Here is a 14,044-nt window from a genome sequence, read left to right on the forward strand (position 1 = left end):
TCAGTCACAGACTTCATTGGGTGTCGGGTTATGTGGCTTGGCTTGATGCCTGCCTAATTAGGGAGTGGTTTATTCATAACTTTTCTGAGAAAAAGGTAGTAGCTTTTCTGGAATCACTGTCCCTCTTTATTTTCTGGCTTTTTAGGATAGGTCTAGTCATTGCCATGGTTACTCTAAACTGTCATGATGGGAGTGTCATCTAGCATGCTAATGAGATAGGTGTTAGACTCCATCCACTTAAAGGTAGATAAGGTGGGGGCCCTGAAAGGAAGCCACTGTGTTTTTCTTCTTAATGAAGTCTCTGTGTTTTTCCTCTATGGTCTGGTTAATGTATAAAAGACACCTCTTTTACATGTCTCTAAAGAATTTGTAACTCCTTGCTAATAAGGTAGGAGATAGAGATAATGAGCACACAGACAGGGTACAGGCCCAAGATAGAGTTATAATGGTTAAGTTTTCCAGCCAAAAGCTAGCTGCATTGGGACTCAAAACAAACAAACAACAAATAAACAAACAAACACCATAGCTAAGGGCCACAGTTTCTGTTGCCAGAGAGACAGAAAGTGAGAAATAACCCCCCAGGGGGGATGGCTCCTCCTGCAATCCCTTCTCTTTCATTCTCCTCTCGGGATCTTGGGCATGCACACACACACGCCCAGTGTGAGTTTAAGCCACCAGATCTGGGACTCGAACCGTGGTTGACTACATGGGAATTCAGTGATACAACCATTACACTAACTGCTGGTCCCAAGTAACTATATTCTAATAAGAACTACAGAATGCTAAAGTCTGCTGAACTCACAAAGAATGGGCTAATAAATTACTCAGACTACTATATAACTATTTTCTAAAGCCCACTTTCTTATCAGAAGGCCAGTCCATTGCTCAGACCCCTAGATGAAAACTCCTTGTTGCCACTTCCTCTTCAGCAACCTATGCGGGACCCTTCCCTGTTTGGGAACTTATGTTCTTCCATCTTTTTATAAACTCCACTTTGCTATCTCCTCTCTGTGCTCACATCTCTAATTCTTCATGAGCATTGGATAAGAACCAGCACAGATGTTGGGTCTGATAACCAGTACTCCCACCTCACTAATACTATACAATGAGGATATAATGAATCTGAACATGGCTCCAGAAACACCCTATAATAGTTGATTAAACAACTCTCTGGGCTATTGTAATGATCTGTTTTGTTATTGCACACTATTAATTATCACATTTTTCATTGGCTCTGATGTCATCAATATAGTCAAATTCCATCAGGTCATACATCCAGTCCCACCTGATTTTTTTTTTTTTCAAATTGCCAGAGCATGAGAGAGACAGAGAGCAAGAGAGTAAGCATCTCCCAATGGGGTGTGATCATGCTGCAATCTCTTTTTCTCCATTTTTTCTTACCATCAGGATTAGGGGCATGGGCACACATGTGGTCAGGATGTTTTTCTTTCCTTTTTATTTTTTAAGCATGTATTTATTTATTTATTTGTTGTGATTTTCAAGCCTCCAGGTCCAGGACTTGAATCTGTGGTTGGCCATGTAGGAATCCAGTGTCTTAACCATCATACCACCTGCTGCTCCTTAGCATGATTTACAAGCCAACTGGGGCCAGGATTCAAACCATATGGGGACCAGCTCCCTTAACTGCTGAGCTACAGGACCAGCCAAAGACAATTTCTTCTTTATTCCGTCTTTTTCTAATGTCTCATTGGACTCTTACTGGAATAGTCTAAAATGAAATCTTGTTGGCAAGGGAATCTGGGAAATAAGATTTCTAGGCCTTTGAACATGTGATGTGGGGAGAAAATAGATGGATAGAGATGGAGCTGGAGACCAATACAAAATATCTGACACACCTTGACTTTATAAAGTAGCAAAAAGGTACCTGTGAAAAAAGAGAGGAAGACCCATTTTAGGTGCTGGTGTATAGGAAATGAGAATCTGGATATAGACTTTATAAAACTATCTATTGTTGCAAACCCCTTAGAAATTTTTCAGGTGATTGCATGCCCCCGTTTGAAGGCATTTCTCTAGACACTGTTATTGCCAGGAAACACACACCTGCCAGCCAGCTTCCTGAGGGCACCTTTGACCTCCTTATTTCTCAGGCTGTAGATGATGGGGTTCAACATGGGGGTCACAATACAGAAGAGCACAGAGACCAGGATGTCCATGTCCAAGGAATAGCCTTCTCTGGGTCTGTCATAATTGAAGTTGGCCATTCCATAAAAGATAATCACCACAGTGAGGTGAGATGCACAGGTAGAGAAGGCCTTGCTCCGGCCCTGAGCAGAGGGAATCTTCAGGATGGCAGAGATGATGAGAATGTAGGACACCACTGTAATCAGGCAGGGGCTCAGACCAATGGTGGCGCTGGCCACGTAGAGCACAGACTCGTTGACAGAGGTGTCTGAGCAGGAGAGCTTCAGGAGTAAGGGGACTTCACAGAGAAAGTGGCTGATCTGGTTGGGCCCACACAGACTGAGTGTGGCTGTCAGCCCTGTGTGTGTCATAGAATTCACCAGCCCACACAGCCAGGACCCAGCCACCAAGTACGCACACACTGTCACGCTCATGAGAACCGGATATTGAAGAGGGCGACAGATGGCTACATAGCGATCATAAGCCATAGCAGCCAATAAGACACATTCAGTGCCAGCGCATGTCACAAAGAAAAAGACCTGGGAAAGGCAGCCCTCGTAGGAGATGGTCTTCTTCTCCCGGAAGAAGTTCACCAGCATGACGGGAACGGTGGTAGATGTGTAGCAGATGTCCAAGAAGCTCAAGTTGCTGAGGAAGTAATACATTGGCGTGTGAAGAGCAGGACTGACCCTGGTGGCTGTGATTATGAGCATGTTTCCCAGCAGAGTTGTCAGGTAAATGACCAGGAAGATCAAAAAGAACAAGGCCTGTAGGTTGGAATGGTTGGAAAATCCCAGGAGGATGAATTCAGTGACATAGGTTTGATTGTTCATTTCAACTGGCCACGGCTACAAAACAATGAGAAAAAGAGAAACCATCATGTGACTGTGCTGAGAGCACCTCAAATGGGTCTGTGAACTTATAGGGCCATGCCAGGTAATGCTGCATATAGAATAGCCTAGATTGTGGAGAGGTGTGCAGGAGTGTCCTAGGGAAGACCACAGCTTCTCTCAAAGTTTCGTATGGCTCCTCGTTGGGAAGAATAAATCAAGACTTGGTCAAAACTCTCAACAAACTATCAATCCCTGTGTTACCGTAAACTCATTCCTCACTGCTCTGAAATATCGGCCCTTTACCATTGTACTTCATTTGGTCCTTTTTTTGGTAAATATCTTATTTTTATAAGTAATACATTTTCATAATGAACAATTAAGAAACTATGTTAAGAGACCCAGCTCAGTGGCACAAGGAGGATGAGGCTGCATAGGAGGCTCAGGTTCGATTCCCAGGCTAACCTTAATAAACTAGGCATGGTAGCACATGTCTGTGGTCCTTGCCAACTGGGAGGCTGGACAGTTGGACTGTGACAAGGTGTAACCCTGCTGCAAATTGCCCTGTCACCTGCTTCTCTTGCAAAAAAAAGGAAAAAGGAAAAAAGAAGAAAATATGGAAAGATATAAAAGAAACATCTATGGAAAAATACTGTGTTTCAATGTATAATTAAATGTACAATTAAATAATTCTTTAAAATTATTAGTTTAATATTATTTATAATAATAATTATGATTTTAATTTGCTACAGGGTGGGACCAACAGTTGGTGTAATTTGCTACAGGGCAAATTTGCTACAGGGCATGTGTACTCACCAGAGAGAGACGCAAAGAAAGAGAGAAAGCGAGAAAGCAAACTGCCAGGTCTGGGACTCAAACTGTAGTACACCATGTGGGAGTCCTGCATCTTAATCACTATGCCACTTGCTAGACTCTGTATAAAGAATATTAATCTTCTATATAGGCTTAAAATAGCATTGGTGTGGTGGTTAAGATTACTGAATTCCAAATGGACCTTTGAGCTATTTGAGTCCCACACTCAGTGACTTGAAAAAACAAGCTGAGCATGTGTGTGTATATGCTCAAAATCTCAAATCGAGGGAGAGATGGAGAAGACAGGACTGCAACATGTCCATTTCCTCTGGAGGATGCTTTATTACGTTCTTTCTCCCTGTCTCTCTCTAGTGAGCACATGCACCTGGCAAAAATTAAAAATCAGGAGCACTCATCCCAATATTGGATTTTATTCTATAATACAAAATAAATTTAATGACTTAAAAATATTTTTTCAGAGGGCACCTGCACTGACCAGGGAGAGACAGGGAAATTATATGTGCTTAATGCTTTTTATCAAGTTAAAGAGTTCCCTTCTACCCCCACTTTATTTATTTACAAAATTGTGAATAGATATTAAATTTTCTCAAATGATTTTCTTGCATATATTGATACATTGTGTTGTTGGAAAAGTCATGACATATTTTTTTTCTACAAAAAAATGCATCTTGATTTTTCTGACAACCTATCAATATATGTATTTTACTATTTAGTTTGTTAAGGTGATAAGTTTTGTTGATTGACTGGTTGAATATTGAACTAGCCTTGCATTCCTGGGATTGATCTCAAGTGAGTATGCTGTATTTTCATTTATATATATTTCTGAATTAAATTTGTTAATATTTTGTTGAGGACTATTGCATCTATATTCTTAAGGGATGATATTGGTCCATAGTGTTCTTGTAATGACTGCCTAGTTTTGTTTTCAGGGTAATGTTCACCATATAAAATGTTTAAGTAACTTTCTCTCCTCTTATATATGATAAGAGAGAATGTATAGAATTGGTATTAATTCTTTCTAAAATTCCTGGTCAGATTCAATGAGGAAAACATATAGGCCTAGATTTTTCTTTTCTGAAAGATATTAAACTACAAATTCAATTTTTAAAACATACAGAGAACTATTCATGTTATCTAATTCTTCTTGAGTGAGTTTTGGTAATTTTTGGAGTCTTTCAAAAAAGATGTATCTCATTTATGTTTTGATTTATTTTTAAGAGAGATTTTTGCCGTAGGGTATATGCACTCACCAGAGAGACCGAGAGAGACACAAAGTGAGAAATCACCCCCCAGGGGGGATGGTCATGCCACAATCCTCCCTTTTTCATTCTCCACCTGGGACCCTGGGCACGCATGCACACATGCCTAGTGTGAGTTCCAAGTTGCTGGGTCTGGCACTTGAACTGTGGTCAACTATGTGGGAGTTCAGTGACATGATCACTACGCCATCTGCTGATCCCTGTGTTTTGAATTTTTAACCATTGAGTAGTCTGTAGTATATTCCATAGTTACTAATTTAATGTGTGGTCATTATTGATGTCTTTTATTTCTGACATTATAATTCGTGTCTTTTTTTTAAGTCTGAGTAGATGTTTATCAGTTATATTGATAATGTCAAAGAATCGGCTTATTTTTAGTGATTTTGTATATTGTTTTCTTTTTTAAATTTTATTTTATTATTTTTCTACATTTATTCACTGTATATCTTTATGGCATACAAAATGAATTTTGCTACCTTGAATACACTGCATATCAGTCCAAAGACCTTACCATACACATTATCATCAGCAGACAATATATAAATTTTGTATCTGTTAAGTGTTTTGCCTTTTTTTCTCTTGATTTTCTTCCCCCAATTCTCCACCCTTCTGCACTATTTAGTTTGCTATTATTATATTTTTTTCAAGACAAGCTGTTTTATCTTTAATGAATCAAAATCAAAGAATGTCTAAAAAAATTTGCTTAAGACTTAAAGCCAGAAGAAAGGTTAGGATTCTGTTCAAACAGTAGGTAGGTAGACAGTAAAATCTCAAAAAAACTAATATGGACAAAAACAAATATGGACAGAGCTAAAAATCTAACAAGTGAACTGTAATTTTTTTCTGAAACATTTTTTTTTCTCTCTCTCTTCCCCCTTTTACCAAAGAGAAGCATTTACTAACTTATCTGCAAAAAATAATAAGTTTAGTCTCAATTTGGTCTGTTATTTGCACAAAGCCCCATAAGAATACTAATTGATTTAATTGGCTTTGCTGCAACCTTTTTTAGGGGACTTCAGATTCGACTCTTTAAAAAGCCTCCCAAAGCTACTGAGTCAAGTCAGGAATTTACCATCTGACTGTGCCTTCAAGTACCTGTAGTTGGAAGTTTTTTAGGTCTGTTAGGAAGTGACGTTCTTCCTAACAGACCAAACCAAGAACTGTTTATGGCACTAGACAATCTTTCCGAGAGCTTCTGTTGGCTTTCTTGAGATCAACCTTAGTACTTTAGTTTTCTGGTCATATCTTCAGATATGATATTCCAGACAAAGCCTTGGCAATAGCCAGTATTTCCACTTTCTGATGCAAGGCAACAGGTATTATTGCACTTGTGCAAACTAACATACTGCCACAAAATAATAATACTTGCAAATACTTTCCAATTCCAGAAGGCACAGGAAGGGAGAAAAGTTTATGTTTCAATTCCATTAAAAAATATATATTTTAACCTATTGCTGAGGCTATCAATAGTGCAAAAGAAAAAAACCTAAATCCTTAAACCTGGAAAACAAAGCATAGAAACAAATCAGTATTGTTTTAGTCAAAACTCATACAATTCTATTTCACCAGTCCAATCTCACATAATTAGTCTCTGTTCTGTTGAATTTGTAATATTGTAATATTACTGTGCTTCGATCTTTCCCCCCCTTTTTTTTTTGGAGAGGTTTTTGCTATAGGGCACGTGTGCTCACCAGGAAGACAGACAGAGACAGAGAGACAGAAAGCAAGAAATCACCTCCCAGAGGGGATGGCCACACCGCGATCTCTTCTCTTCCATTCTCCTCTCGGGATCTTGGGCATACACGCACACACGCCCGGCCTGAGTTTAAGCCACCGAGTCCAGGATGCGAACTGTGATTGACTACGTGGGAGTCCAGCAACATAGCCATTACGCTAACTGCTGGTCCCTCCATTTAAAGAATGAAAGTTCAGAAATATGATCTCGAAGTTATCAAAAACTTATATTCAAGGGTGCTTATTAGAGTCTTTTATATTAATTACCTTAAAAGAGGCAATTTTGAATTGTAGCCTATTATAAAATGTTTTAGAAAGAGCATCATAATAGAGCAATAAACTATGGACAGTAGCATCAGAATAGAGCAATAAACTATGGACCGTGAGACTTCATATGGCCATCATTCAAGATGTGATTTTATTGTAACCCCTGGACAGTGAGACTTAATATGGCCATCATTCAAGATCTGATTTTATCGTAACCCAAAATTGATGAATTTGATCATTTCTGTGACAAGCAACTTTGAAAATTTTTTAGCATTACAAGTATGATGAATAATATATGATTACATAACAGATATTTAAGAATCTCATATAGTTTTGACACAAATTTCTAAATTGAGAGCTAAGCACTATTTCATATTTGACAATGTTTTTCATATAATTTCCCCAACAATTAGCGTGTTGTCGTCTATCTCTCCTTTTAGACCTAGCAATCTTTCCTTCACATATGTGGGTGCTCCTGTGTTGGGTGCATAGATATTTATAAGCATTATATTGTCTTGATGAATTAATCCTTTTACTACTATATAATGCTGTTCCTGGTCTCTTTTAACACTTTTTATCTAAAAGTTTATTTTGTCTGAAATCAGTATTGCAACTCCAGTCCTTTTTTGGTTTCCATTTGCATGGACTAACTTTTTCCAGCCCTTCACTTTTAGTCTATGTATGTCTTTATCCATGAGGTGTATTTCCTGTGGGCTTTAGTCTATGTATGTCTTTATCCCTGAGGTGTATTTCCTGTGGGTAACAGATAAAAAGGTTTCTGTTTTTTAATCCATTCAGCCAGTTCGTGTCTCTTGACTGGAGAATTTAATCTATTAACATTCAAAGTTACTATCAATACTTCTGGACTTGTCCTTACCATTATATTAGCCATTTTCTTGGTTGTTTTTAATTCCCTTGTATCTATCTGTTTCTCTTTAGTTTTCCTAGTATAGCACTCCCTTCAGAACTTCTTGAAGGGCTGGTCTGGTGTTGGTAAATTCTTTCAGGTTTTGTTTATCTGAGAATATTTTTTATCTTTTCTTCCCATTTGAAAGATAGTCTTTCTGGGTATCATAATCTTAGTAGAAATTGTTTTTCTTTTAACACTTTAAATTTTTCTTCCCATTCTTTCCTTGCTTACATTGTTTCTGCCGAAAGGTCGAATGTTAGCCTGATAGGATAACCTTTGTAATTAACTCGATGTTTCTCCCTTGCCATTTTTAGTATCCTTTCTTTATCTGTGATTTTGGCCATTCTGGCTATGATATGCCATGGAGAGGATCTTCTTGTGTTGATTCTATTTGGGGTCCTTTTTATTTCTTAGGTTTGTATGTTTGATCACTTCTCTATGTTTGGGAAGTTTTCTGTAGGTATTTCATGGAATAGACCTTCGATGCCCTTATCTGATTCTTTACCTTCTGGAATACCTATTTGAATATTTGGGCATTTCATAGTATCTAGTGTTTCTCATATGTTGTCCTCATTTTTTAAAATTATTTTTACATTATTTTGGGGGGTTTGTCTAAGTCAAAGTTTTTGTGTTCTAGCTCAGAGATTCTCTCTCCTGTATGATTCAGTCTATTATTAATACTTTCGAGGGAAGTCTTGATTTCCTGTATTAGTATCTTCATCTTTAGGAGTTCTGATTGATTCTTTTTATGATGTTTATCTCCTCCTTCAAGTCCTGGAAAGACTTCCTCATCTCTGTCACCCTGAACATTCTGAGCTCTATTTCTGACATTCCTTCAAATTCATTTGTGCCATCCATAGTTGAAGAAGAGTGGCTCTGTTCCATTGAGGAAGAGGAGTTTCTTTGTTTTTCCTGACTTTCTGTGCCTGTGCACTGGCTTCTAGTCATCCGGTGAATTATATACTGCTGCCCGTTTTCTGTTGTCAAGTCTATGTGTCGGTGGAAAGAAGAGCTCTACTTTTCAGATGTGTTCTTGGTAGAGGGCCTTGTCTTCCACTCACAGTGTGTGTATAGCCACCTTTAGGTGTTGCTTCCTTTTCCAGACTCTTGAGACCAGGTGCACCTGGGGCTAACCTGGAGATTGTCAGATGGAAGAGGGGAAAGGAACTGCACAGCACGTTGTGCCCCACGTTTCAGTAAACTAAGAAGCCACAGAATATTCCTGGGACAAGTTGGCAGGCAGAAAAAAGATTGGAGCAGTCTCCTGAGATGGCTTCCCTCAGCAAGTGCTTCTTCTTCCTCGTCTGCGGCATCACAAGCTCTTGGGGAAATGGCGGTGGATGGATGAACCTGGGACGAGTTGGGAGGCAAGAAGAAGCCTGGAGCAGTCTCCTTCCTTGGCTTCCCTGACCGAGTCTTGTGTATTGTTTTTGATTTCATTGATTTCTTTTCTAATCTTTGTTAGTTTGTTACTTTGGTTTACTTTGGGTTTAATATACTGTCCCTTTTTGCTTGATGATGAAAATTTAGGTTACTTATTTTTAGTATAAGATTTTCTAATATAAACATTATATATTATAAAATTTTGTCTAAATCGAAGTTCAGCTGTATTCCACATATTATGCTATGTAATGTTTTGATTTTTCTTTTGGTTTGAAATAATTTTAAATTTTTAAAAATATTTTTTCTTTGTCCCATGAATTATTTTAAAACATGCTATTAATGTCCAAATATTTAGTGATTTTTTCAGATAGCTTTCCATTATTGATATTCTGTTATAGTAAAATGCTTTGTATGGTATTTATACTAATAAGAAAGGAATATTGGAGTTGTTAACTTACAATTTTGCATTAGTTTATTTTTCCTTTTGGATATCTCTGTTTTGAACTCTTATGATTTGAAGTTCTTTCTCAGGTGCATAAGCATTAAGGATCATTATGCATTCTTAGAGATTTGATTTCTGTATTGTTTGAATGTTTATTCCTTTCAAAGCACATGCTGAACTTTAATTGCTATGTGGTGGTATTAAGAAATGGGATCTGTTAGGGTTGATTAGGTCATATGGGTTCCACTCTTATGGTTAGGATTGGTGCTGCTATAAGAGGGTATGTTCAGCCCCCTCTAGCTCTCTGATCCTTCTGCTTTCGGTCATGGGGTGATATAGCAAAAGGCTCTTGCCAGATTCTTGCCCCTTGAGCTTGAACTTCTCAGCCTCTAGACTGCGAGCATTAATACATTTCTGTTCATTATAAATTACCCATTCTCAGATACTGTTATAGCAGCAGAAAACAAACTAAAAAATTTTTGTCATTCGGTAATATTCCTTTTTATCCTTGAGGATTTTCCTTTTTCTCAGGTCTATTTTGTCTGAAATTAATGTAGTTACCTCATATTTATTTTGGCTAGCCCTTGCATAATATATCTTTCTCTATCATTTTACTTGTAACTCTTTTATCACCTCACATTTAAAGTGGATGTCTTTAAAACAGTATAGAGTGGGACATTGACTTTTTGTCTTTTTCAGTTTTGTTTTAAGGCACATGTGTTCACCAGAGAAAGATGTAGGGGTGGGGGCAAGGAAACATGAGAAATCACTCCTCAGAGTGAGTGATGGCCATGCCACAATCCCTTCTCCTCCAATCACCTTGGGATTTTGGTCACACATGAACATGTGCATGGCATGATTTTCTTTCTTTCTTTCATTTTTGAGGGATTTTTGCTATAGAAATCATGCATTCACTGGAAAGACAGAGACAGAAAGTGAGAAATTGCCCCCCCCACACCCTTGTCCAGGGGGATGGCCATGCTGCAATCTTTTCTCCTTTATTCTCCTCTTGGGATTTTGGGCACACATGTACACATGCCCAGGCATGTGTTTTAAACTGCTAGTCTGGGACTTGAACCATGTGGGAGTCCAGCAACATAACCATGATGCCATGCACTGTTCCTGCTTGTGTTGTTTTAATTGTGACAAGAGAGAAGATCCTGAGGTCTCTGCAACACCAGTGAATGTCTCTGAGAGCTCTGTCACCACCAGCTGAGGAAGGACTGCCAGAATCTGAGTTCTGCGATCTTCTTCACCTACAGCTGCTCCTGGAGATTCCTGGATCCCCTGATCCTGAAGATAGGAATCTAGGTTGCGAGGATCTGGTGGGCCAATCTTAGCAGTTGCTGTTAAGCTTTAGAAGATTAATTTTAAGGAGCCTGTTGACTTCTACATCTAGCCTCATTAGCCATCTCAGAGAAGGTAGCCGGGAATCGGCTGCATTGAGGGAAAGGACTAAACTGTGTAAGGTTGTGTCTAAATATAAACTGTGGAAAATAAATATGCCTAGAGGTCTTAAAAGAGGATTTTTGTTTGTTTGTTTGGCAATAAATGAAATGCATTGTTAACTAACCTTAAGGGATTTATTTCCTCAAAGGAAACAAAATGGGCATAAACTAAACTAGAGTAACTGGTATGATTGTAAAAACCCTACAGCACATCAGGGAAACATCTACTCAAATTTTATTTCAAGAACACAAAGCAATATTAAAAATTTTGATCTGATGTTCATGGTGCCCAGTAAATTGCTGATCAACCTAAAACACACACACACACACACACACACACACACACACATACCCACGGACATACCAGTTTGCAAGATAATTTATCTAAAAGAATGTCCAAATGATCTGTGGATATTTCAAAATGATTGTGGCAAAACTGATGTACTGCTATGAAAAATACAATTTCCTTTCTCTGGGCCTAGATTTCTGTTAGTACACTCGCCTGTACTATGAGTGACTAGGACCAGATGGAATATCCAGAAGTCCTCACCCAGGCTAGTGCTTTAAGCTTTCATGTGCATGTAAATCACATGCATTTTCAATGAACTTCCAGGTGACACCAGCCCTGCTGGTCCAGGGGACTGTGCATTAGTGGTTAAGTCTGAGCTATTCCTATCGAGCTACACTTACCCCTAACTAGTTGGTTAAAAGTCTTTTCTTAACAAATTCACCAGGAAAAATTCTCCATCCTATCTCAGAAATTAATTCTAGCATTTAACATTTCTTTCATCCCTTTATACCTTATCCGTACTTCTCTTAGTGTAAAGGGAAAGGGAAGACAAATGACTATCTCTTAGGAAATATAAGAACCTTGCAGCTATAAAATCCACCAAGCTATGAAATTCTCATTTTCTTTCAGCATTTCAAACAATTTTTTCTTGGCAGTTGCTAGTTTTCTATTCAAACCAATTCTGTTCCTTATAGGGTCTAATGCAACTCTGTGCTAACAATTATTAGATACCCAAAGGGGAGTAAGATATGATCCCTCTCTTCAATGAGCTTAAAATCTAATGGGAAGAGGGATCAAAAGTAAGCATAATGGCTATGTCGCTGGACTCCCATGTAGTCGACCTAGGTTTGATTCCGGAACCCGGTGGCTTAAACTCATGCCAGGCATGTGTGTGCCCGCCCAAGATCCCAAGAGGAAAATGGAGAAGGGATGGCAGTGTGGTCATCCCCCTGGGGATTTCTCGCTTTTTGTCTTTCTGTCTCTCTCTTTCTAGCGAGTGTACGTGCCGTATAGCAAAAACCTCTCCAAATAAATAAATAAATAAATAAATAAATAAATGAAATAAAATCGAATGGGAAAATAAATTATGATGTGAGACAGAAAGCTTTGTAACATTTTGTTTACCGCTAACATTATTACTGGCTTTTTTACTTGTCATTGGTCTGATGGTTCTGCTTGAACACTCTAGACTAGAACACTCATTACTTGCTGGGAGCTCCTCATTCCATGTCAAATGCGAACTCTCTGAGGTCAGCCTGGCCTTTTAATTCTGCATTAAAAACTAGCCTGGGGCCTTGTGTAGTATGCTCTCAATAAATGGCTGATGAAAAATGAAATGTTGGACACTATGGGAACAGGCATATCGAAATTTTTCTATAGACATTATTGTAGTGAACTCTAAAGGATTTAAACAGAGATGCTGGGATGGACATTTCAGAGAGAAGGCAGGGGCGTAAAGGCATAGGGGGCCGGGTGCCCAGAATTGTGTCTTCCCTTCTAAATTGTTCCAAATTTTGCCCCTCTCACATTTGACTCAAGTCACATATCCCATTAACAATATGAAAAGAGTAATGCTATAGATTTGTTTCTATTGGGCTCCCATTTCATTATTTCTGGAACATTCACTCCAGAACAGAATAATTCATTTCTTTATTTCTCAGGTTGCTCAGTGAGGTCCCTTCCATCTCAACAGTTTGTGGTGATGATTATATGACCTTGTTTTCTCACCTTCTCAGCTTTGGGCACCTTACTGGAAAAATCTGTGATTAGCCAGATGACACCCCCTCAAAGGAGGGCACTGTGTTTTCCAAGCAACTTGTGCATATTGCTAACACCATTGTTAGACCTTCCATTTAATACTTGCTGAGACACGCTATGTGCCCGGCAATCTTTATGGATGACCCTATTAACTGTCCAAACAACATAAATATGTAACTACTGTTATTAACTCCATTTTACAGATGAGAAAATTGAGTCTTCGAGAGATTATCCTAGTTGTCTGAATTCAGAGCTTCAGTTCTGACCACTGGGTAGCACTCCCATCTCATGCTTACACAGAGATATGCAAGGACCTGCTCCAACTCTGCTTCTTTGCTTCATTTCAAGTATTTCTTGGTAACCCACTTGGCATATTGATCTGAAATATCTTTACCTTTCTACTTAGCTGAAACATGTAGATATACTTATCAAGGTTTGATATCTATTCTTTTTTTAAAAAATTATTTATTATTGTCATCATTATTTTTAAAATTTGCAATAGGGCACGTGCACTTACCAGAGAGAGACAGACAGAGAGAGAAAGAGGGGAAGTGAGAGCAAGCCGCCAGGTCTGAGACTCAAACCATGGTCAGCTATATGCGATTCCCCCAACTAAAACACCATACCACCTCCTGGATCCTTTTCTTTTTTAGAGAGAGATTTTTGCTATAGGGTATGTGTGCTTGCCAGAGACACAGAGAGAGACAGAGACAGAAAGTGAAAAATTACTCCCCCAGGGGGATGGCCA

At 38.6% G+C, this 14,044-nt stretch overlaps 1 protein-coding gene across 1 annotated transcript in view; it reads right to left on the minus strand.

The window, feature by feature from the left end:
* Positions 1-2,030: 2,030 nt before the first annotated feature.
* LOC102478052 (olfactory receptor 5V1-like) overlaps positions 2,031-14,044 on the minus strand; it is a gene marked incomplete at its 5' end in the record, with an annotated part of 16,094 nt that continues 4,080 nt past the window's right edge. The window contains 2 exons of the mRNA XM_006157158.1: positions 2,031-2,990; positions 11,008-11,155. Of these exons, the coding sequence (XP_006157220.1) occupies positions 2,031-2,990; positions 11,008-11,155 (1,108 nt within the window). The remainder of the gene's footprint in view (positions 2,991-11,007; positions 11,156-14,044) is intronic.

Source organism: Tupaia chinensis, unplaced genomic scaffold, assembly GCF_000334495.1.
Source record: "Tupaia chinensis unplaced genomic scaffold, TupChi_1.0 Scaffold000529_1, whole genome shotgun sequence".
In the NCBI taxonomy this organism is placed as follows: Eukaryota; Metazoa; Chordata; class Mammalia; order Scandentia; family Tupaiidae; genus Tupaia; species Tupaia belangeri.